This window comes from Parasteatoda tepidariorum, chromosome 10 (assembly GCF_043381705.1).
Source record: "Parasteatoda tepidariorum isolate YZ-2023 chromosome 10, CAS_Ptep_4.0, whole genome shotgun sequence".
NCBI lineage: Eukaryota > Metazoa > Arthropoda > Arachnida > Araneae > Theridiidae > Parasteatoda > Parasteatoda tepidariorum.
Window position 1 is genome coordinate 60,050,350 of NC_092213.1, and position 27,633 is coordinate 60,077,982.

At 30.9% G+C, this 27,633-nt stretch overlaps 1 protein-coding gene across 1 annotated transcript; it reads left to right on the forward strand.

Moving 5' to 3' along the window:
* Nucleotides 1-25,976, forward strand: LOC107443082 (solute carrier family 7 member 14). Its single transcript, XM_016056830.4, has 5 exons — nt 1-1,039; nt 11,287-11,717; nt 17,278-17,780; nt 22,462-23,057; nt 25,751-25,976. The coding sequence occupies exons 1-5, from the start codon at nt 751-753 to the stop codon at nt 25,936-25,938; spliced, it is 2,007 nt and encodes a 668-aa protein (XP_015912316.1). The 5' UTR covers nt 1-750; the 3' UTR covers nt 25,939-25,976.
* Nucleotides 25,977-27,633: the final 1,657 nt, after the last annotated feature.

Here is a 27,633-nt window from a genome sequence, read left to right on the forward strand (position 1 = left end):
AGCCAGTGTGAACGTAGTCATAGTATTAACAGCTGCTACTATCGCGCCAGAGATAATGAAGGAGAGCTGTAAAAACTACCGGATAGAATATTTTGACATTCAACAGCGATGGAGGTTAGAATACAGATGAATATTCGCGAATCTTCAGCTAGTTAGAACACCTGTTTCCCGAGGAATATAATCGCATGCGTTTTCCATTTCAATCATAGCTGTCAAATATTAATAGATTTTGGCCTTTTGAGCATGTAGATTCCAACAGAACACTCCTATTGTGATATACATATGCCTCTAAATTGTAAAGCGTACAATTTTGTGTACTTTACTACAAATACATCCAGTGAGAGCATCAATGTAATAGTTAAGAACTTCTTGAACTTAGTTATCTTTGCAGTTTTTGTATTTATATTAGTTATTTGGAGCACCAATGAAAAATTTAGGAACTTCTGGAATTTAATTGACTTTTGAGCATTTGTAACTACATATCGATTCCGTGATTTCCGTGAGCATCAATGCAATATTTAAGAACTTCTTGAACTTAATTAACTTTGCAGTTTTTGTACTCATTTTAGTGGTTTGGAGCATCAATGAAAAATTTAAGAACTTCTGGAATTGAATTGACTTTTGAGCATTTGTAACTACTTATCAATTTCGTGATTTGGAGCATCAATGCAATATTTAAGAACTTCCAAAACTGAATTGACTTTCGAATATTTGTAACTAATTTGGCATTGTGGAACGGAATATATCAGTATGGGTCTCATCAATTGGTTTCAAGACTGTTGGATATTAATGATGCGTACAAAACCTCAGTACTTGTCTGTACTTGGTCGAAAGCGTAGCAGTATACGCTCTCCAAGCAAAACAAATATCGGCAATGAAACCGATGGTGGAATGAGTATGAGTTTAACTATTTGTTTGATAGTTATGTGCTGTAGTCTTTCATTTGGAGTTGTTTTACTTTTGATAGAAGATGTTGTTCTAAATGCTTCAACGCTGCTAATTCCATTAATAATTGCGTCAATCTGTGCTGTAACCGGAGGTAAGTTTGAAACATTTTAAAATATGACTTTGATTATCTTTTAAACAATAATTGAATGATTTGTTTCTAAAAATGACATCCTAAAAAGCGATTTTTTTTAATAGAAAAATTGAAAAAAGAAGTTATTAATTTTCTCATTATTTATGTAGTTTTAATTTTTTTTTTTTTTGTATAAACATTAAAAAGTGATGGCACTATTATTTCATTATTCTAGTAGTCGTTAAACATTAATGCATTAACCATTGGTTTTTAAAGCGGGAATTATAACTAAGGCGTTTGAAATATTTATAATTTAAATATAAAAAGTAGATTTAAAATTTTCCTACCGTGAGTTTTTAAAATAACGTAATTTTAAAATAAGTTTTTATTCACTTTTAATTTTATAAATTTTCTGTCACCTTCTTTCTTTTTTGTCTTCGATTTTAAATTAGGATTTTTTTTTCCTAAGAAAAAAAACCTGCAACTGTATTTCTTTAATAAACTAATAAAACATCCAATTAAGCTGTATGAATTTATATGATCTTATTTTACATGATTTAGAAAAATTAATGCTTTAGTACCATTGCAATATAATGTGATTTGCTTTGTTGGGTAAAGTTTTAAAATGAGGCAAAAATATCTTAAAATATAAATGAACAATTAGGGTGGAAAAAATAATCGAATATATAATTACTCTATCATCCATTTGTTTTAAAAAAAAAAATTTATTGAGTCACATTATAAAATTAATAAATAGTATGCAGAATTATATAGTTTTCTCTCTGCATGATTTCCCGCAAACAGATATAATTCGAAACTCGAACCAGCTATAACATTGAAAGTAGCTTGTAACTAATATAAATATTTTATTGAACATTATTTAATATTTTATGAAAATATAGAGAAGTAAAAAAAAATTAGCATTTAATTTAATTCTAAATTTTAATGCTTTAGTCTGCGATAAATTTTGAGGAGAAAGTGAAATAAAGTTGAAGTAAATCAATTAGTTTTTCATACATTACATCTATATTTTAAGCTATATATCTATATCGATATATCTATATCGAGAAATACAGGTTTGTAAACTGATCAGGCTACTCCCAAAACTAAAAAAAAAGCAGTAGTTTGTATGATTGAAAACTCATTGTTTTACTTTTCCCGTTATTTAAAATATTTCTGTTAGTGAATCCCTGGGAGGGATTTCTGTTCTCAGAATATTAAATTCGAGGGTCACTTTTCAAAGATCCATTTAGAAATTTCACTACCAGTTACTTAGTTTTGGGAGGACACTGATCAGCTTAATATTTGAACTAATTTTTATAATGATGTAAACTATTGTAGACCACGTAGGGAAAAAAAACGGACCACCATGAATAACTTTTGATTTTATGATCGGATCATCACGTTCTAGGACTCAATCTTAATGGTACGAAGGGATGACTTCAAATATGCTAATTAGTGCAGACGTAAGTTATCAAATCAGACATAAAAACGTACTTTCTTTGAAAAGGCTTACCTTTTTTTTCCGACGGATTCGGATTTCTGACCCCCAAAATATAGGGGAAACAGCAATCTAAGAAATAATAAGGTCCAACAGTTTGGATCCCTTAATATTACTTTTATATTTTGCACATTTCGTTGTATCTTAAAACTTTTTAAGCGAATTGGAAACTTTTTACTCACAATTATAAAACTCGTTTATCCAAAGATAATTCGATGCAATATATAACTTTTAGTATATATTTATTAGTTTTCATTATTTTATTTAATAACAGTCGAAAATACTTTGAATTGTGATGTATAAAAATTTTTACAACATTTTAAAGAATGTAATTTTATATGGCAAAATACAAAATCTAAGCGAAATCGAATTGTGAAAAAAATCGGATTTTTAAAGTTCGATTTCTCAGGAATTATTCGTCCGATTTTACTAAAATTTTGTATTTTGCCATATAAAATTACATTCTTTAAAATAATGTAAAAAAAAATTATATCCTATTATTATAAATTTTTTAGACTATTGTTAAATAAAATAATAATAAAAAATAATAAGCATTTTAGAAATGCTTGATAATTGTGTGCAACAATTCCCTTTAAAAGTTCTTGAGATATGGCAATATACACGAAGTAAAATTGTCAGTGAGGTGTACAAATATTGAACAGACTATTGGAAACATATTTCCCGAATTGCGGCTACCCCTATATTTTGGAGGAGGACAAAAATCCGAATCCGTCGAATAATTCGCATTTTTGATCATAGATGGCCCCACTTAAAAACAAGAAACGTGCCCTTTGATTGATTTCACCAACGCTTGGTTTCACCAAACAGGCTTGCTGATATTGGCATTTGAAACAATAACAACATTCGCATATATGAGGTCACCTCCCTGAACCATTAAAATTGAGTCCTAGAATGTGATCATTAGATCAAAAGTTATTCAAGGTGGTCCGTTTTCATTTTTTTTCACTCGGTACATAATTTTTATAGTGTTCATCCTCATCATGCTAGATTTACACTTGCAAAACAACCCTCTTTTTCTTCCCTAACTTAGATGAAGGAGCAGTTACCCTGGGTACACCATATTCAAGTTTACATAAGCAGTTAATATGTTCTAATTGTCGCTAAAGTTTCCTATCTTCGAAAGAAAGGAAAAAATGATATAGTTTTAGTACCAGTTTAGATCTATTCCATTTAAGCATCAGAATGATGCCAAACAGAATAATTTTGTTTCTGCTTTTGAAAAATTAATCTTGATAATAAGATCTTTGCGTTAAACTTTTACAATAGTAAAAAAAAATCATATGTATTTTCCTGAAGTATTACTCGTCTGGTTTGTGCGAAATGACATTATTTACAAAGACTGAAAAATAGATAAGATCAACAACCATCTACAGAGCTTAAACACGTCAAGGAAGCCACTAGTAGTACTAAATGTGTGTTCAACAAAATCATTGATTTTTTACGCATCCATAAGAATATCAAATTCAGCCTGGCGACGGCCTTTTCTCCAAGTGACGGCTTCATGTCTAGACGTTCCAACCCTTATTCTATTTTGTTAACAATTCATAGAGATGAACTGCATCAGTTTGCATAGATGAAACCTTGGGGAGAGTCGAGAAAGAGTTGCAAACAGCTTCAAAGCTTCTTGTTTACGATCTGGACAATTGTAAATATTGTATACAGTCCTCATCCTACCCTAGATTAATTTTTCGTTATAGCATTTTCTTATAGTGTTAATTAATTTTTAAATTTAATTTTTCATCGTATAGATTTGCTGTTGCAAGCGCCCTTTTCCCTTTAAATTTAATTTTTTCATCGTATAGATTTGCTGTTGCAAGCTCCCTTTTCCCTTTAAATTTAATTTTTTCATCGTATAGATTTGCTGTTGCAAGCTCCCTTTTCCCTTTAAATTTAATTTTTTCATCGTATAGATTTGCTGTTGCAAGCTCCCTTTTCCCTTTAAATTTAATTTTTTCATCGTATAGATTTGCTGTTGCAAGCTCCCTTTTCCCTTTAAATTTAATTTTTTCATCGTATAGATTTGCTGTTGCAAGCTCCCTTTTCCCTTTAAATTTAATTTTTTCATCGTATAGATTTGCTGTTGCAAGCTCCCTTTTCCCTTTAAATTTAATTTTTTCATCGTATAGATTTGCTGTTGCAAGCTCCCTTTTCCCTTTAAATTTAATTTTTTCATCGTATAGATTTGCTGTTGCAAGCTCCCTTTTCCCTTTAAATTTAATTTTTTCATCGTATAGATTTGCTGTTGCAAGCTCCTTTTTCCCTTTAAATTTAATTTTTTCATCGTATAGATTTGCTGTTGTAAGCTCCCTTTCCCCTTTAAATTTAATTTTTTCATCGTATAGATTTGCTGTTGCAAGCTCCAGTTTCCCTTTAAATTTAATTTTTTTTATCGTATAGATTTGCTGTTGCAAGCTCCCTTTTCCGCTTAAATTTAATTTTCAATGAATGAGCAGATAGTTCTTAGGTTTAGATACTCCGTACCCAATTTTACATACGAGGAATATTTGCGTCGAAATGAGAATGTTTCATTACGGATTCATTGAACTTTCATGCATGCATTATGGCATTTTTCAAGTTATTTCCGCTATCTCACCATATGCAAGGTGGCCACAACACGGAAAAAATTTAATAAGTGGAAGAGATTATTAAATTTTTTCCCTGTTGTGGCCACCTTGTAGTAAAAATTTGATAAGTGGATTCATGAACAAATTGTTTTTATTAATTCATACCAAATAAACCATATTTTCAAATTAAAGAAATATATCTAGATGTTAAAACTGCTCAACTTATCTTTTTTTAAAAGAAAAAAAAATCAAGTTGAATTTAAAAAATAAATAAATTTTGTACAGTTCCTTGAAACCATTGTTATCACTATCATACGTGACAATTTCCCTCGTTTTATGAGAGATTTTTCTTGATTATTTCAAGTGGTACTAAATTTTGTATTTTGCAATTTTATTTCTGATTTAATAAATGTCATTTACAGTGATTCTGACCACCACTACATATGAACAATTTAAACTAATATCTAAAACTATGATAATAATGAAATTAAATTTAAAAGGCCGCAAGTCCTCAGACGCCCAGTTCCACTACAACGAACGAACGAACGAACGAATGAAGTTAAATTTATGTGATGGCAAAATTAAGCGAATTAAATTAATTTTAATTATTATGTTACCACTTTAAATATTGGTTTGCACATGCATAGTTTGTCTACGGTAAGAACTCCCCCCACCACAAAGTCTGAAGCCGTCTACTGCTATGGAAACAAGAATGGCGCATTTCAGAGAGGGTAGCTTCTCTTCACTCTAGGGCTAAAACAATAGATCGGAGAAAAATATTACCTTTCTCTCACCGACCAGAGCCGAAACCTGTGCTAAATAGTGACCCCACACCCATATTTGAAATAGTTATACCTGGTAACCATAGTTACAACCACTGGTCCAGACGAATGGCTTAGGGAGTTTCTACTTTAGACAAACTATACACCTTTTAAATTTATCTCAGTTGTGACCACTTGGTAGAAAAATAAGTCTTTCATAAAAGTAAACTGGTTTAAACTTGAAAACTTATTCTATATTTTCTTCATAAGTTTTTTTGTGCATCGATGTAATAAAATTAATCTATTGAATAAAGAGTTAAAACCTAATTCATTAAATATTGATGCAAAGATAAAAACGTAAATGTTGCTAACCTGTTCATTAAAAAAACCTTTTTTAGAAATCCAAGAAAATTGTTTCATATGGAAACGCATCTTAAACTAATACGTTATGCTCATATATGTTACGTTCTGTTAGAATATTTATGGTTCAAAAAATTAATTTGAATTAATTAATTTTCAATCAGTTTCTATTATGATATTTGAAGTTTAGTTTTATGAAATTTATATTACTGAAAGTTCTAAAATTCGATTTGTATTATTGAATCGATGCTTTGCTTTCGAACCATCAATGCATTCTGTATTTTTTAAAGCCTTATTGAATAATTTAGTGTATAAATTTTTTAAGCCTTCCTTTTTTTCTAAAGGTTGATGCTAAATAATCAGATATCGAATTTACTGTAAGAGATATGCGAAAAAAATTAAATGATGATTGTGCATTAATATAATGAAAATGATTTTTTTTAAAATAATTTTCATTCGGAAAGAATACAATTGTAACTTCAAAACCTGAAATAATTCTTTTATAAACGCAGACGCTGCACACACGAACACTTAAGTTTAATGTTAGAGAGAGACGGAAAAAAATATAAATAGTAAAATAAAGATAAAATATAATGATTATCTGAATAGAATGTATGTTTAAATAGTTTATCTAATTTTTGTATCCTATTACAGACGCAAAGAATACTAATTCAACTTCAACATCTGATATATTACGACTTTTTAAGCTTAGATGATTTTTAATTATTTTAAACTTGAATCAAGTTTATATAAATTGAAAATCGTGCTAAGTTTGCTATTAGAGAGGTACAGGAAGACAGAAATAAAAATAATTTCATAATATGAATACCTAAATGGAATGTATTTTAAAATGATTCATTTAATACTTATTATCTATCAAAGGCGTCAGATACTAAATTTCAAATTCCAAAGCATTCCTATATTCTAAACATAGGCCCTCCACCCTTGAACATTGAGTTTACTATTTTAGAGAAATATGGGATAAAATACAAAAAAAAAAATAAGATAGTGATTGCTTATTATAAATTAATATATTAATTATGAATTACATTAATTAAAAACAGTTATTTTTTTAAAATGATTTATTTAATACTTATTATTTATCAAAGGCATCAGATACTAAATTTCATATTCTGAAGCATTTCTATATTCTAAACACAGGCGCTCTACACTCAAATATTAAGTTTACTATTTTTGAGAGATATGGGATAAAATATAAAAAATAAGATTATAATTGCTTATTATGAATTCCTATGTAAAATGTATTAACAAATGAATTTATTAATATTTATCATAAGCACACATAAATACTAGGGTAATTTTGAAATTTGGAAGCTTTACTAATTTTCAAAACACAGACGTTGCTCAATTGAATATTAGGTTTACGATTTTAGAGAGATCTGAGACAAAATACCAAAACTAATGAATGACTAATGAACGAAATGAAAGGATATATATATATATATATATATATATATATATATATAATATTTCATTTTAAAATCTAAAGGCTTTACTAATTTTTTAAACTCAGACGTTGTGCAATAGAACATTTAGAAAGAAGTGGAAGAAAAAAAATTATACATTCAAATAAAAATAACGAAATAGAATTTATTTTTTAATCATTTCCTTCTTTCTTATGTATGACAAATGCTCACTATACCAAAGTAATTTCGAAATTTAGAGCATTAATAGCTTTTTTTTTTTTTTCAAATACAGGCGCTGTGCACGCGAACATTAAGTTCACTATTAGAAAAGTAAGGGAGTAATATATAGATTTAAATAATAATTAAGCATGTATAGCTAAACAGAATGTATATGCAAATTATTATCCTCTTTATTATGTACACACTGTACTACTTTTTAGTCACTCTTAATTTTCTAACATACATATGCTGCGCATTCAAATATTAAGTTTACTGTCCCTCTCATTAGAATATATTTTATGTATTTGAATAGCAGTACAACTTGGATGTCTTCATCAATCAGTCACGTAATTCTAAAGTTCAAGCCCCGTGGTTTGTTCAAGAAAGCGTCTGTGTACATAATAACAGCAGGAGGAAGCCGTAAATAAAGGAGATGAGAGTGCCCCTATGATAGATAATGTTATGCACGTGTAGAGGTTTGTCTCACTGCAGGTAAAACGCACCTGTTAACTGTCTCAGCTGTCTGTTTAATCGCCGAACAATAAGAACCTTATCAAGAAACATGTTGAACATTTACTAATGGAATCTTTAAAGGAATAACAGGAAGAGATTTTATTTTAAATCTCAACCGAAAAAGATATAAATTCTGAAATTACAGAATCTATATCAAAGAAAACTGTAGAGAAATTACTAAAAATGAATCACAAAAATAGATTTTATTTTAAATATAACCGAAAATGATATGAATTCTGCAATCACAAACTAAAATAAAGAAAACTGAAGAGCAATTACTGAGGTTAAAATGAGCCACAAAAAGATATTTTATTTTAAATCCAACATTAATACTCTCTCCACTAATCTTATCGCATCCCACGCGAGTAGTTTCAAATTATTGCAAATACAAAACAATTTATTTCTAAATTCTATAAATTGATTTTAAAATATCATATTCACACTTACGGGTGGAAAAAATATTATAGGAGGAAAAATTAATGTAGGAAAAAATATTATTTTGAATAAGTTTTGTTCCAATGATAGGATTTTCACGTATTAAGAGCTATTTTAATAAGCTGAACGAATTCTTCGACTAATTTTTCTCCTTTGGGGGGGGGGATAGAAGAGGAGAGTTCAAACAAAGTTTTCAAGACAAGAGGAGGAGGAAATTCGTACAGTGCTACGCGTTTCATAGGCGGTTTTTAACGGTAGGAATGCCATGTAGTTTTGACCCTGGTCAGATGACGTGGATCGCACCTGAGCTGGCACTCCTCTCTCCAAACTTCCACATCACAATCAATGAAAAGACATTTAACCACAACAGATTTAACGTGCACCTTACTGCGTAAACAGAATCGAACAAACAACCCCAATTTCTCCAACCAGCCGTGTATCAGGATAAACAATCACATACATTAAACATTAATAAACACAGAATCATATTTTTAATGTTTGTGTTCGAAAGGGAGGAGTCTGAAAAATAGAGTTTTAACTTGTCATTCAGAAAAGCGGTCGAAAGCTGGAGTCCTTAATGCTATTTTACAATTTACGCTATATCTTAAGAACGAGAATACCAAATGGAAAATTGTACGTCCATCATTACAGAACTTGAATGCTTATAACTTATTATTGCCCTCATATTGATTTATCAATATTATATATTTCAGTCTATAATACCATAAAATAAACGTAAAAGTTTTTAAAAGAGAAAATAAAAACTGCTCGAAAACTTTTTTTCTTATTTGAAAAAGTTGGAAGAAAACTTAAAAATTCGAAACAAAATGCCAAAAAATTTCGAGATGCCAAAAAACTATCAAATCTAAATTTAAGTGAGATTCAGAAAAAATGCTTATACTTACAATTGCATTAACTGAAATATTTTCTGAAATGCAAATAAATTATTAAAAAAAACTGGCATTTTTCTCCTTGGGGTTGTGGAACACAGGACCAGTAACATTATCATTAATTCCATATCACATTGTTGTGATTTTCTAAGACTCCGTATAATTAATATCGAGAAAATTTCGTAGCATTAAGTATTTAAAATTTCATTTCATGTTTGAATAAAAATTTTAAATTCCAATTTTGAATATCGGTAATTGTAATTATCTTGTTAACTTATAGTTATAACGCAATCATTTAAGTTGTACCACATAATTCAAATAAACTGATATTTTTTTTCATATATAAAACTAAATAACATTAAAAGAGCACAAATGATGTCAAATAAATCAACATTATACAGGGTGATTCTAAAAAGATGGGCAAAATTTTAGGAAGTGATAGTACACACCCAAGCAAACAATTTTTATCAAAGAATGCATGGTCGAAAACAAAACGCTAAACCGTTAGAGGGCGTCAAAATTTATGTTCTTATATGCGGCAAAAACACACAAAGAACGATGAAGTTAAGTTATAAAAGCAAATTTAATGACGTGTGATTACAATAAGTGTTCAAAACAGCGGCTATGCACGCAGAACAACTGCGAAGAAGAGATAGGTGATCATTTTGAAACACACCAGGCATATCACGAACTTTCCGTGCAGCGGCCGAAAGCTTGGCAACAAGTTCTTCTGCAGATTCAATGGGAGTCTCATACATAAGAGCCTTCAGCTGTCCCCACAAAAAGAAATCGAGACATGAAAGACCTGGCAAGCGCGGTGGCCAAACTATAGGACCATTTCGCCCAATCCATTGGTTTGGAACGGTCACGTCCATATAGTTTCGCACTTCCCATACGTAATGAGATGGTGCTGCGTCATCAAACAACGTTTGCATCAAACAACTTTCTAAATGCGCCAGCACCTTTGCGTTTATTTTCGACCATGCATTCTTTGATAAAAATTGTTTGCTTGGGTGTGTACTATCACTTCCTAAAATTTTGCCCATCTTTTTAGAATCACTCTGTATAACCGACATATGATTCTATAATGAAGAACATTCTTCAGTATCGAAACGCAGAATGAAAAAAGGAAACACAACGAGGAAGAAGAAAGTTACAAACAAGTTACAATAAAGAAAAATGAAAGTGCTCTCCTTATATGGTAAGGAAGACAGCAAGCAAGATCGAGATAATAAAACATAAGAAAATATAAGAGAAAAGGTGTAGCAAAGTCAAACAACGTGATAAAAATAAAGACAGGGAAATATAATCTCTTCAGTGTATAAGCACAAAATGAAAACACGCCATTTTTATCTATCATCCTTTGTTTGATTATTTTGTTCGGTCCCTCTTCCTTTATCTAATTGTAACTGGTTTGTAATTTTTTTTATGCATCTCTGATTTTACAGCTTTCACTCCGTGTTTCGTCATTGAAGAAAGTTCTTCATTATAAAACCAAAATTGTGCTCTTTGTTCAGCTTTAAACACAAAGCGCTAAGTTAACTTTTTCTTTATTTGATTTCATTTTCATGTTGCAGGTCTATGCTTGGCCGAATATATTTCCCAACAGTCTCAAGATGTGCCGTCTATCTACAGCTGCTGTTATCAATATTCGAGTGAAGTCCTGGCTTTCTTTATTGGTTGGTCATGGCTCTTTTCCCAGTCAGCGATGGTGGCTACATTTTGCAAAATTTTAGTACTTTTTGTCAATCACTGGACTGACAATGCACTCTTAAAGACACTAGAAAAAACTTTCTCAGTCTATGCGGATGCTATTCCGTGCATTATCTTCATATTGGCTGTTTCCATTTTCATTTTCACAGGGTTTGGAGAGACTGCAGTATGGTATATTGTGTTCATACCCATAGGCTTTCTTCTGCTTGTGATAGCTATAGCACTTTCTCACTTAGCGAACAAAGATGCATTTTCTTATGGTGGTAGCTGGTTACAAATCAAGAGTATTGATATGGTAAGCATTCTTTATTTTTGTAAGAATTTTAGTATTGTCAGAAGTAATTCAGTTATGTCGATTCCGGACTTCTGTTGCAAAAAATGCAACCCATACAGCAGAACTCGTCCATTAGACATCTAGATTTCTTCCACAGAGTCCAGTAAACATCATGGAGGAATACTAAACATTTTTCATAGCTTATTCATGGATGATCCATCATGGTTACATTTTTTACTAGTGTAAAAAATTACTTTTATGAGAAGAATGGTAGATCATTTATACTTAAAGTAGTTTAATATGTTTTAGAGTTAGCTAACAGTTAAAAATTTCAGGCCGAATTTGCAATCGGGAAATTAATTTTGAATTACGTTAAAGACCACTCTTGGTCATATAAACAAATTTTAAAAATAAAATAGTTACTAGTCTTCCTTTTTTTTAAAAAGTTCAAGGGGTTCAGTTCTTAACCCATTAACCATCTAAATTCTTGTTCTCTTTCGTGTATTTTTTCGCAAAAAGATAAATTATTTATTTCTTAATTTTATTTTACATAAACAAAGACATTCGGTTTCCACCAAAATATATTAATAACAGTAGTTATACGCTGAGTTGTCGAAAGTCATGGGATAGTAACATATAAATATGGCACTAGTATTGCGTACAAAATGTATATATGGGTAGTGTACTAGCAGGACTTTTATCTGTATTCAAGTTATTCATTTGATAATGTAATTTTCTGATGTAATTATGACCACAAGACGAGGATTAACAAGCTTTTAACGTGAAATGGTAGTTGGAGCTAGACGCAAGGGACATTCCATTTCGAAAATTGAGAGGGATTTTAACATTCCTTGATCTACAGTGCCAAGAGTGTGCCGATAATACTTTACTTACTTATCCTACTTCGTTCCTGGTGGCACATAAGGCCCTTATCTTCTTGCGTCAGATTCACTCGGTCTTTTGCACAAGATCTCGCCAGTTTTTTTTCTCTTACACTTTTCTCCTCCATGTTAGCAGAGGCCTGCCTCTTTTTCGCTTGCCTTCTGGTGCCCACGTGAAGGCTACTGATGGTATTCTTTAAGGAGGCATTCTCAATACGTGAGCCAAGGATGGCGCCAGACTTTTCCCGACAGGGGGGTTCGATCTCCCCCTACAGGGGGGCTCAAACAAATTAATTCAAAATATTCAAATTTAAACGCATTTTATACTTTAACAATTTTTTTTCACATCATTTTTTTCAAGTGTTTCTAAGAAGCTAAAATCACTAATTTTGATACCATACTGTACAGATTCATTTTAATGTAATTTTAAATTGATTTTTCTCTGTCATCGATGTATTTTGCAGTTGTATTTTGAAATTTACCACACATTATAAGCTTAAAAATTACTTTTGTAATAAAGAAAATTTTTTGTCGCAGTCACCGCACTTTCAGAAAATTTCCATGCTTCTTACTCTCATAGAGCAAAAATTATTCGATAATAAATATTTGAAATTTCATGTACATTTAACGAAACGTTTAAGGAACAGTTTGATACGAAAATGTTATTTTTGTAAGCTATTTTTGTAAGTGGAATTTAAATGTTAAATCCATTTTTTTCTTTTGTACCGCGTAATAGAGTTCACCTTTGCAAATAATGTTTTTTACACTTTTTGCAACCACGTATTCTATATCATGCCCCGACAATTTTTTAATTCGTCCCGATAGGGGGCAATTTTTTCCCCTGACCTCCTACTGGCGCTGCCCTTGACGAAACCTATCCTTTTTCATTAATTTTTCTTTTTATACTGATGGTGATGGGTTCTTGTCTGGTTTTACTGTAGAGTTTTGAATTTGATATGGTCTGAGGCCAGAATATTTTTAAAATATTTCTCAAGCATATATTTGCCAACTATTTAGTTTTGTATTCTGAAGCTTTGTTAGTTTTCATGTTTCTGACCCATAGCGCAATACACTCCTGACCATTGAATTAATAATGTTAATTTTCGGTTTTAGCATCAAATTATTTGATCTCCAAACTCTTAAAAGTTTCTGAAACAAAATTGAGTTTTTGAAATTCTTGCTCCCATTTCTGTTTCTGTTCCTCCCTTCCTATCAACAATTGCAACCGAGAGTGTCTAATTTCAGGCATAACCTTCCATCATGGACAACATAGTAGCCGACCACTTGCATTTACCTACCGGAGACCTCCGACGTGTGCGTAGAATTGTCAGTGTTAACAGACAAGTGGCATTGCATGAAATAACCGCGGAACAGTGTGGCGAAAATAGCTGCAATGGGATATGGTTGCAGAAGACCGACCTGAGTGCCTTGACTAACAGCACGACATCACGTCTACTGGCTCTTCTGGGATCGTGATCAAACTGGTCGGACCCTAGATGACTGGGAAACTGTGGCTTGGTCACATGAGTCCCGATTTCAGTCGTTCAAAGCTGATGGAAAAGTTGGAGTCAGGATCAGATTCCACGAAGGCATGAACTCAATTTGTCAACTAGGAACTTTGCAATCAACTGGTGGTTCTATAATCGTGTGCTCTGCCTTTTGTGGCACGGACCGGGTTCTTTGGTCCGATTGCTCTGATAATTTACTTTAAATGCATATGTCCCAAGACTTGGAGACCATTCATGATTTTAGTGTACCCAAACAACGATGGACTTTTTATGGAAGAATTTCTTTTAAAATTTATTTTTTCACTGGGCCCCAATTGTTCGCGACTGGTTTGAAGAACATTCTGGACAATTCCAGCGAATGAATTCGGCCCCCTAGATCGCTCTACATAAATCCCGTCGAACAAGTATGGGATTTAATCGAGAGGTCACTTCGTGTGCGAAACCTTGCAACCGCATTTTCGCAATTATGAACTTATATTGAAGCTGCGTAGCTGAATATTCTTGCAAAAGATTTTCCAATTAGTTTCTGGTGCTTGCTGCAATTCGTAAGCTAGAAGAGGACCGACACGACATTAAGAGGAATCCCATGACTTTTTTCAACTAAGAGTGTTTTAGTCAGAAACTATAAATCTGCATTATTTTTCCATAACTAAAGTGGTAACTGCAGTAGAAATCATGAATTTAGCTTCAGCGCTACTTCCCTGCCACTTTTCCCCTCAAAATTGTACTTAATACATCACTTCAAAATGGAGCATAAATACTCTAAAAAGGGCAAAACAAAACCTCTACTTTTCAATTTATCATTTTTAGGACTGGATTTGAACCCTAGTTTCGGCACTCCGATTTGGCAAATCATTTCCGTTTGCGTATACATGTTAACGGAAAATGATTTAAGAAATCCGCATAGATATTTTTCAAAATGATGCTCAAAATTTCATTTTTCTATAAAACAAATAAACGTTCTATTACAGGATTTATAAATTGTGCCTATTTTCCATCTATATCATGCACGTGAATACTTATGAACTGTCATTTTTTCCTCGAATGATTTTTTTCCAAAGAGTTGTGAAGACATAATCGAATTACAATTAAAAGCAAATATATTATTAATTTTCGTCTGAAATTATAAGCACATCATCCTGATGCATTTTACTGCCATAGTCACATGGTTATCCGCTGCCTTAAGGTCTGGTAAGGGTATTTTACTTTTTCATCATGTGTTAATTTATCTTGAAGCTGTTTCACGATTTACGAAGATTGCAGGATCTCGGCACTTACCGATCCGTCGGTGTTATGAGTCGAATAATTAAAAGCAATACAATATGTGATATATGAAATGAACAAAAGAAAAAGGGAGGACGTATGCTAGTACAATCCTAGAGGTCGGGTGTATAAGCATCCAAAAGGGCTAATAGCAGTGTATGAAATAAACAATTAAAATAAATCTGGTTAAATAATAAAAGACACTAAAAACGGGCTACGTACAAGAGAACGTGAAAGATGCATACAAAAAGTGAGAAAAACAACGGGAAAATATATTCAAGATTAAGGCCCAAACTAAAACGCATGTGACGTCTAAACAACGGTGTAGGGATCTAAGATTATTTAAAATTTAATTTCTGCGTTAAAATATTTCATAGAGTATCATAAAACTAGTTACCATTGAATTTTTTTTTCTAACGGTAGGTACTTAACTGTTAGTTCTTCACCTCGGAAGATGCCGGAAGTGTTACTCATTTAACGTTACCTAGTGGGCACCTGTGAACCTAAGTCACGGAGTCGAGCAAAATTACCCACGCCACACTGCCACAGATACCCGTTTTATAAGGTGGGCCACATTCACACATAACCGAGGACAACACACAGAGAGAAACATCCATGCCCAGAGCGGGATACGAACCCGCAGACATTGGTTTCGCAGTCAAGCACGCTAACCGCTAGGCCCATTTAAAATATAAAAATAAAATCTTTCGCAAAAAATTGATAGCTGGTGTAACAGATTATTTTCATTACCATTGATGCGATTTGTATTAAAAACATTATCTTGAAAGCCAGTGTATCATCCTTGGGGGAGGGGAGTCTAAGATCTTTAGGCTTCACTACGTAGTGACCAATGGCATTATTGTGGCGATTTGGTCAGCATTGCACCCCGGCTGACTTTACTTCATAGACTAGCAAATATCCAATGTTCTGAAGCTGGGTAGATTACAGGCTGTACCACTTCTTTACAATTACAGCTCAGTGTCATCGGGACTTCAAATTGAATTGGTAGCTTTAACCTTTTACGCGCCGATGTCACCTTAGAGTAAACATTGAAAGACACTACTCTAAAACTTATAATGTCTATATCTTAATGATTAGTAGTCACATTATTTAAATTTATTACTAACTAGCCGCAAAGGCGACCAGCTGTCCGCCGCGCTAAAGGTTTCCACAAATAAAGTTTTTTAAAACATAGCAGGAAATCTGAAGATTAGTGGACAATTAAAGTGTTCNTATTAATTTTAGGAATTATATAAAAATATTGTATTATGTAGTTCGATTGACTTAATGTTTACATTAGTTCAAATGGCATATTAAAGTACTCGGAGTGCAACAGAGGTTGGAAAAAAAAGGTTGTATTTAAAAAAATATTTAACATTAATCTTAAAAAATCTAGAAAAAATTGGAACATACTTTTTAAATAAAAACCAGAAACAGGATTCGTACGGTCTTTAAACAAAATTAAAATATTGATAACACAAAGTAGAATTAAACAATTTTAGAGTGTTCATAATTACCGCAGTAAGTTTATAATTCCAAGCGCTTAAATGCATAGATCCGAAACAGTGGTTTTTGAGTTCTTAATTCAAAAGTGAAATCTGATATTTTAACATTTGAAACTTGTTTGCAAAATGTAAGGAGCCTGTTTTCATATTTTTTTAGGCATCAAACGATCCCTGTAGAAAGCCTTACAAAAAATTATGTCGAACAAAATGTCGTGAACGAAAGTTCTATGAACATTAGCTTTGTGCTACCAGGACATCAAAAATGGTTGTAATCTTTTTCTTTATGTTGAACATTTGGAACAGCACATTTTGAAATAATTTAAAATAAATAACACATTCGAGTTCAGTGTCTTTATAACTATAAAAAAAAAATTTGGTTTGAAATTTTCTTTTAATAATAATTTATTGATATATCTTATCATAGGTGCTCACTGGCTCGTGCATATGTTTGTTGTTTTTCATTGGTCCTCAAAGCATATTAAGGGTGTCACAGAAGCAAGTTAAACAGAAAGTCACCGTAACGCTAGGATTGCTGAATTTCATCACTTTCTTCATTCTCCTTGTTCTACTAACAACCTCATTTCAGTCTGGAAAGATTCTAGACTTACAAATGCCACCGACAAATCCATTAACTCTTGCCATAAACATAATTCTCGTGATCTGCATCTGTATAATGACAGTGGAGGCTTTTTATCCATTGTATTTTCTTATCGAAGATATGTCATCTGATGGACTTCTATTCAGAAACTTTACTAAGAAATGGAAGCCATGTTGTTTCCCCGTCGCTTCTGCCACGGTCCAACTACTGACTGTGCTTTCAATCATAGTTATGGATGTCTTCCTAAGTTTGAAGCAGCTGTTGGCTTTGTCAGTGCTGTTTCCACTCATTGTTCATACTTTGATACCACTGTTAGTCCTGAATCAAAGGTCAGTATACCAACTTAATACTTTATAGGTAGCATTATTATACAGGATACTTTGTAATGACTGCTTTAATTACACATTTTTAAAATCCTTGTCAAAAATAACTCTGCAAAGAAATGGAGGCCAAGTTTTGCCGTCGCTTCCTAAACAGTCTTGTGCTTTCAATCATAGTTTTCGATGTCTAGGTTTGAAAAAGATGTTGGCTTTGTCTACGCTGTTTCTATTTATTGTTCATAAGTTGATATAACTATTAGTCCTGAATCAAAGGCGAGTAAATTTATCAACTTAAGAAGACTTTATAGGCAACAAAAATTTACAGGGTATTCTGTATTGCCCGCCCGCCCTATTTACGTATTTCTAAAAACCTTGTTAAAATTAAAATCTAAATATTTATTTTCATGACCAGTGTTGAAGAGCAGTCTCATTTTCTGGGTTTGCGGCTATCAATGTACATTTCCGTAGTATTGTAATTTTGAACCCAACAACAAACAAGAAACTTGTATCAAAAATAACTTGTAGTAATATTTAAACTATTGATTTTTAAATTTATTTAAAATGGTTTCGATCACCACTACACATAAATAAATCCATCTTATATGTAAATGCAAGTTATTCAAATGATAATATATGTTTAAGTCAAGACAAAGAAATAATTTTTGTAAAAAAAAAATAAGCACCTTTTGCGTATTTTTAAGCACTCGAAAAATATTTTAAATATATTACTCGCAAAATATCATAATTAGTATGTGCGCACTAATTAAAAAATTTTCTTCCTATTTTTGAAAGTTCTTCATATACATCATAACAAAATAAAAAATAATTTTTAAAGACTTTACATGATAATGATAAAATAACTAGTTACTGACAAAGAACTCTTTTCTTTATTATATGATTTTTGACAATTTTAAATACATTCAATATTGAGTAGTTCATTCTATTTTTTAAATTAACAATGACTTTATTTTATTAACTAAAAAAAATAATTCAAAATTATAATTGATTTAACTATTATTAAAAAGTTCATCGAGTGTATTGTTTAAATTTAAATAAAGTTTTTTTTATACAAGCATATTCAAAAAAACATTAACAATTTAATATTATTGATCATACTAAATTTATAAAGATATACTAAAGTGATCATACTAAATTTATAAAGACAAATTAAGAAAACTTTAAAAAATATCATTACAAATGTAAATTAGTGAATGGCCCCCATTAAATTTTTATTAAAATTTGTTATTTGAGTCAGTATCTCTTTGATGGACTTTTTAAAAAAATTAAATAATTTTGAAATGTAAATACAATAAGTATTGAATCTAAACATTTTTTCAGAAGTAAATTATTATATGGTCCCTACACTCTCTCTCTATATATATATCTATAACAAATCTGAGATAGCTCAATTTTTTATTTGCTTTTAAAAGCAAATCATGAAGTTTTTTTGGAATGACAAATCTGAATAACATAAGGTTCTTTGCTGCATTTAAAATAGTGAAAGCCCCTCACTTCATACTTTATAAAAATCTTGCTTCTATTTATTATTCAGTTTTTTCATAAAACAAATTAAGAGCACTGAAAATTTTAAAAGGAATAATGAAAAGTAATAAGTAAAAAAAGTAATAAAGTACAAAAAAAGTATAAACAAATTATGCAATTTCAATCATTTTATTACAAGTTTTATTATTTAATTTAGTAATAATGATAGAAGATTAAAAGAGTTTGAATTATAAGGTTCAAAAAAGTTTATTTTATGTTAAACAAAATCAAATGTTTGAGTAAAATCGAATAAAATTATTTGAAGACAGAAGAAAAGTGCGACATTATTTTTTATAATAATCATACGATCAAACTTTGAATGTTTTTATTAAAAAATTGTGTAACGTGATTCAAGAATTTTGATGTCATTCAAAAAATTTTCTAACGTTATTGAACTACATAAAAAAATTTTTTTTTTGTATAATATTTCATTAAACGCACCTTCTATGATTAAACCCAGCTTTTTACGATAGATTTCGATTCTTCATCATCAAATTATATGGTTATTTAGTCCAAATAGTTAAATCGGAGGTGCGGCTAAAATTTTGAACACTATAATGACAATTTCAATTTTTGCTCATTTCAGGCATAGATTAAAGTGATGTAAAAATACGTATACCTTACAATTAAAAATGTTTCGAATAAACTTAAATTCATAAATACAAAAAAAATAATAAAAGAAACAAATATTTTTTGTACGAAATTATATTTGGTTGCACTTGCGCAAAAAAAAAATTTTTTTTTCTTCAAATAATTTGAGAATAAGGCAAAATATGCAACAAAAAATATTTAAATTTTAATTAATTAAAACTAAGAACTAATATAAATTTAATTTAAAGACATAATAAACTATTGTGAACAATTATTAAGCAACATTTTTTTTAGATCGCGGATTCTTACTTATTTTTTGAAATGCAGGAAAACCGTATTGGTCAGAAAAAAAGTTGCTTTCATTTGGGAAAGTGCATTTCTGTGCCCTATTTTGTAACTTAAATTATTCTCGGTACTGATTAATGAGCATATTTAAAGTTACACTAAATACATCCTATTACGTTTAAATGCAATCTCTTGGCTAAAAGTTTTTAAAGCGCTCTTTTTTTACAAAAAGTATCTTGCTTTGGGGACTGTATATGCATTTATTTATCTATCTATGTATATATTAAATATACTGTGTATACTATATATATATATTAAAATCTTTGTAGAAAATAAAATAATTTTTCTTGTGGGTTACAAATTAATATTTATGTAAGGAAAAAAAAGGTATTTATAAAAATCTGATCATAATCTAGGTCAATACCGTAAACGTGGAATTAAAATATTGAAAATCAGTTTATATGTTAAAAAAGGTAAGTGGTTGTAAAGGTGATTGTTTTGCCAATTTTGGAATTTTTTTCAGTCAAAGAAACTGGGTGTTTAATTATTTTAACTTAAGTGTCTGAAGAGTTCACTAGTAAAATAAGCGACACAAACAGTTTACTATTGGCGATCGAAATGGGCTACAGGTGGCGTAGAGCAGAACTCTCTACCTACGGCAACACTTCGTATGCTTTCACCAGCGTGTGAAGAGTCATAGGAGAAGGAAGCACGTTAGTTTCTGTCTTGATTTTTAAATAGATTAAAAAAAATTCTGTTAGGAAACTACTTGGAACTGAAAACTACATTGAACATCCCTCTTAAAAAATAAATAGTAAGAATAATAGTTAAATTATATATATAATCATAAAAATTTACAAGTTTTGCTCTTATCTATCACTTTAATTTTAAAAATCGAGTAAAGATAATTTTTAATAATGAAATTCATATTATTTACAAATATAGATTACAGGCATAACAGAATTCGACTGGTAAATTCACAGCGGAAAACTTACCATAGAACATGGGTGGCAAAAAACGCAAGCAAACAGAATTTAGAGGAGTCGGTGACGTCCATTGCATGACCTTAGCCTGGTCTCAATCCATGTGAGTTTTTCCTATGGAGTCATTTTTACTCAATGCGACGTCTGTGGGCACAACGTAGGACTACACAACGTAGATTGTCTTCACTTCAGCAGAAACCAAAAGCATACCTGTCATCTTAGAATGCCTCCGCTTTACGTTAATCGAAAGAATATGTAAAGAAGTCGTTTAGCTACTTCGAACATCACTTGTAACGATAAGTCAAATAATTTTTTTGCCGTTATCAAGTTTGTGGTTTTTTTCCCCCAACGTAATGTCAAAAACCTGAATGGGATATTCGCGATTTTCACTCCCAATCTTTTTTACGACTCAATGTTCTATTTGATAAGTTTTCAACTTCTTGGTGCCTTCTTATCACCCTTATGAATTTGCCGGTCGAATTTTGTAAGACCCTGCACATTGTCAGCAGTGTTACGTTTAAGAAAAAATTGAGAAGAGGTAGATACTTTTAGGGGATTTAGAATAATGCAACGAATTTGTATCTACAGTCCAACAAATATTTGCATACTAAGAGAAATATGTCTGTATGTAGAAAATGATATTCTGAATTTCTGCAATCAAATTGACATTAAAAACTGTAAGATTTCGATCAACATTATGAAATATGTCACCATTCTTTTCACCCCAGATCTTCACAATCCTGGTCGTAGTCATCACGGCGGTGTTATTAGTGCTTATATTTTTACATAAAAACTGATTAACCGATACATCTTTACAAATGAAGTATGTATGGTCACATATTAGAATATGTGACCATACATACTTCATTTGTCATAGAGTTCCAACAAGAGATTCTTTTGTCTGAAAAACTTAGCCACAGAAATGCTTCTTGGAAGAGGGAACACTTTTAGATCATTTTTAAAAGAGGATGCAACGTTGAATCGGTTTCAAATAATGAATTTTGTTTCTTCAAAATATCAAAATGAAACATTTTGGAAATTTTTTCCAGCAATTGAAACGTCACGGAATACTCTAGGTTTGCCTAAACTCACTTTTTCCATATTTTAAATTAGTTATGGATGTAAAACAGAATATGCGACGAAAAGTTTCGCTTGCGATTTGGCGTCCTTTTATGAAGCTAAGTTTTGATTTTATCTATTTACTTAAATTTATTATTTTCTAAGTCGTTCAGAGTTATTATAAAAGGAAAATACTTTTAGTGAATTAATAGTGTAATAATTTTTTATAGGTACCGAGATAACACATCCTGGCAATATGAGCCAATGTTTCAAACTACGGCTAGAAACTTAAGAGATAGATCACGGAAAAAAAGTGAGGAATTCCAATACACCAATGGCATAGGATTCGACAACAATGACAACTTAGAGATGTCAACAACGTGCATCAGTGAGAACGACTCCGAATCTGACACAGACATAGACTCTGTAGTCAAGCAATACAAAGATCAAGCCAAAATAGCCAATATGCCCATTCTGGAAGAACACGGACCATCAGATCAGATTCCAGAACCCACTCCTGCCAGCGCATTCCGCGCTAAACTTTGCATTGGTGCATTGTTTCTAACTTCCACTGTCAATGCAGTTGCTCTTAATCTAGCTCATTTGGATCATTATTTCGTGTTTGGAATTATAGTCCTGGTTTGCATACTATTTTCAACTGTTGTCCAAGGGATGTTGCTATACTTACCACAAAATAGAACTTCAAGTAATGTCTGTTGCACCATGTTACCATGGACTCCAGGAATGGCGGCGTTGATTGCGACATGTTTATCGCTTCATTGTTTGTTGATGGTATGGAGAATATACCTAAGTTGGATTTTATTAGGTAAGCTTGATTTAAATATTTCATACGATGATACTTTTGTCGATACGCTAAATTTAAACCATTTATTATTTGTTGGATATTTTGAAAGGTTTAGAGCAGGGGTGTCAAACTTGCGGCCCGAGATGAACATTTTCGTGGCCCCAGTCAATATATCCGAAGCAAAGTAAAAATAAAATAGAAATGTGAATTAGAAACGAAACCAGCATATAAAATTACAATATACTTTATTTATAAACTATACGGATCATTTTAAATTGTCCGCTCGAAAATGTAAAATTCTAATTGGCTGAAATGGAGTCTGTTTTACACTAAGCTATCAATTAATACATAATCAGGTTTATCCTATTATAGCGAGGTAAGTTGGTTATCTTGCTCCAAGGTTATCAATCAATTCTGGGAATTGAAAGAAAAATATATAAGTTTTTACAAACTATAAATCATGATACAAGCTTGTTTTCCGATCAAATATGGTTGCAAGATTTATCTTTTATTTGATATAACCAAACACTTATCCGATTTAAATTTATTGTTACAAGGCAATGATCAGATCATTACGAACATGTTTGACATAATTAAAAAAGCATTCAAATGCAAACTATTTCTTTGGGAAAGGAAACTGAAAAATGAAGATTTAACGCATTTCCTAACGTGCAACAAGAACAAATCTAGTTTAGATGATACTGCATCGTATCAAAAATACGCAGAAAGAAATTTCAAATTTGAACAAAATTTGAAACAAGGTTTAAAGATTTAATTCTTTGGAAGACAAATTTTGTTTGTTTTCTTCGATTTTCTCAATAAATATAGACTCAGTACCCAGTTATATACAAATGGAAGTGATTGAGATTCAGTGCGACTCAAATTTGAAGGCAAAATTCATTGAAGTGGGTGTGCCTAAATTTCACGAATATTTACCAGCAAGGTTTGAAAATACTCGAAAATTCGAGTATGAAATTATTCTCAAGTTTGGAAGTACTTATCAGTGTCAGTGAGAGCAATTATTTTCTGTTATGAATGGAAATAAATCTCCTGTCCGAAACCGTATTAATAACGCTCACGTTGGGTCAATTTTGAAAGTAGTCTCGGCCAATAAAATTTCTCCCGAAATAGAAGAGATAATAGCAGAGAAGAGATGTCAAGTATCAGGACGTAAACAATAATTTAACTTTACATGTGTTTATTACAATTCAAAATAAAAATATTTGTTTCTATGAACATTGATTTTTTTTTTTTTTTTTTGCGGCCCACCTAAAGTTAAGCATTGCTTATTTGACCCAAGTTAACTTTTGAGTTTGACACCCCTGGTTTAGAGGATACTCTAAATAGTTCAATGCATAACATAATATATTTTACTGATTGCAAATAACGTGAAGTTACATATATCAAGTCACTGAAATTTTAAGACACCAGATTAAAATAAGTAAAAAAAAGGATCGAGAAATTTAAATGACGAATAATGGTAAAATTTCATAGTAAGTTTAAAAAGTTCAATATCAAAAATATTTTTATTTGATTGGAAATGAAGCAGCATTGGGTGAACATAATTAAAATTGCATTTCGAGACGTCTATAAATTGAAACTACCAGTTCAAAAGTTAAAAAACCTTGGAAACATTATAAAAAGAGGCCAAGACCAGGACTGGTAAAAGAAAAAGAAACTAGAGTTGTATACCAACATTCTTTTAAAAATATAAATTCAAGGACATGGATATATTCAATTTTTTAATGTTCAGTGGGAAATATTTTAGAGACTTTTCAGTTTCACTTACCATTTCTCCAAGTTTGCCTAGATGTCTTCTTATCTAACTATGCATTCACATAACAATATTTCAAACTGCGAAAATTGACATAAAATTGCATAGAGAAAATAAATTTTTTGTTCACAATTACACAATCACATTTATTTAAAAATAATTTTAAGCCAATGTGAATTTAGGTATGGATTATTTAGCCCAAGGGGCTATCTGCTCCTTCATCGAAAATAAAAATAAAGGGAAAAGGGGTGGGGAAGTTTGAGAAAGCATTACTGCATTATGAAAATTTAAACAGTATAAAAGGTTATATACAAAATAAATTTAGGATAGAAAATAATTCTAGCTACCTACTTATTTATCTTTATTTTTAAAAAATCTTACAATTTTTTAGTTGGCCAAATAATAAAATCGTATAGTTTCTGTAAAGAGAATTTTTTACAAATCTATATAATAAATCTATCAATCTATAAATACTTACAAATCTATAATATCATATATAAATCTTAAAATCTATAAATAATGTTAGCTACCTACTTATTTATATTTATTTTTAAAAATCTTAAAATTTTTAGTTGGCAAAATAATAAAATTGTACGGTTTCTGTAAAGAGAATTTTTTATAAATCTATATAATTTTAAACATAATGTATCCGATTATTTTAATTTGGTGTTCAATTCTTAAAATTATTTACTGTGATATTGCATGAATAAATAAATTCATGATAATTACATTCAATAGAAATACCCGAAATCAAACTTCTTCATAAAATCTCCCTTTTTGTAATTTTCTTCCTTATAATGCCTCTGCTCATCACATGTATTGTATAAAACATATATTCTTGTTCATTGCCCACGCATGCTCAGTACAAAACTGGCTAAATTGATTGGCTAACTAACCTAAATAGAATTTATCAATTATAATTGTTTTCTTTGTGCTATAGGATCTTTGGTATATTTCTTATATGGAGTGAGAAGCTCAACAGCGGCAAATTCTTTCCACAATCTGCGAACATCACATATAGCTTTGAAGCCATTGCCTAGTTACGGAAATAACTGTGTGACGCAGATCGTGCCTTCTCAACGCAAATCTCTCAAGCAAAAGAATGTTAAAAGAAAAATTCTAATGTAAAAGTATATTTTTAAGAATAACATCTGTTTACTTTTTTATATTGCCTTAATTTATTTAGATAACTCTTTAAAATTTGTAGATCTTAGCTACTAAGTGATCATCTTTCAGTGATTTTGAAATGGAAAAAGGTTCCAAGTTCGTAAGCATTCATTCGTAAAGTAACTTTAGATAATTTCGCTTTTGCAGCAAATCAAAATACTGAAATTAATTATTTACTTACTTATACAGAACTACACCTCACTGTGTGTGAGCCTTGGCCTCTTGAACAATATCTTTCTAAACTTTTCTGCATTTGGCTTTCTACTTCCAGTTTTTCACCTTCAAGGTGGTTAGACCTTTAGTACTATCGCTCAACCATCTCTTTTTAGGTCTTCCTTTTTGTCTTGAGTTCCAATTTGAACGTTCTCTTACATTTCTGTTATCATTTAATCTTCCAATCTGCCCCAATGTCGGAATTTAATAAATCAAATTATGTCTTTTTGTTGTTGTCTGATTAAATGGTCAAGTTCACTATTGTTTCTTATTCTCCACTGTGTATTATTTACTGTAATGAGTCCAAATATTCTTCTCAAAATTTTCCTTTCGTAGATTAGTAGGTTAGATTAGTCTGTTTGTTAGAGTTTCACTTCCATCTGTAACTATAGGTCTGATGACTGTTTTAGAGATCTTCAACTTGATTTCCTTAGTTAGAAGTTTGTTCTTGAATAAGTATTGGTATATGCAAAAACATTTATTTCCTTTTAACATCCAGGAGATAATTTCTTCTGATATATTCTTGGTTATTTGTTTGTGTTATGGACATGGAAAGAAAATCAATAAGACACTACATACGACCGAAGGTTCTATACAGTGCTTCAGCTATATCAAGGCAAATGTCCGAATAAAGATCTTCTTGTGGACAGTCACTAATGTGCTGTAAGATGGCAGGACAGGCAAAAAGATGTTCAGGTGACAGTTCTGAGTCAGTTTCTGTAATTCAGGTACTTTGTAGTTCCATCTTTTTGAACTTTCATCTCTCTCGGGTGGTGTGTTCTGAGTCTAGTAAGGGTGTTTGTCATGGCCCTGCTTGTGTCTAGTTAACAAATTTGATGCTTTGTTATATTGTAGATATAGTGTTAGTATTATTGATAATAGAACCAAACGCTGACACAAGTGAGGACTATAATATAAAGGGTTTGATTGAGAATTAGTGATTTATAGATTTTGCATGTTAGAAGTTTACTGGCAAGAAGTAAAGGCAAGGCATACTCTTTATTTCTTTTTGTCAACTTATAAACTTTAAAGTTAATTTAGTCAGATTCATTTTAATATTGATTAAAACCTTTATCTGTTTTTCTCTTCATTTTACACTTTACATGTACATATTTTTTTAAAACTATTTTTCGTTTTTAGCACTATAGTGAGAATTATTTTCTCTCACAGAAGAATGTTTGAACACAATTATTAAACTTTTTAATCCAACATTTTCATAGTAATTTTTTTTTCACAATTGAAGAGTTAAGCGAATGAAGGTTTCAAAAAAACCTAAGGAATATGCGTAAAGTGGCATCAAAGTTTATAAGTTGACCTTTTTTTGTGAGTGGCAACAAATTGTCTTTCTTTTACTCTCTTTTTAATTACTTGCATACTAGAATTTTAATATGTTTGAAGGAAATGCTTGCTAACCGCTTCCTCAGATAAATGGTGAAATATTTA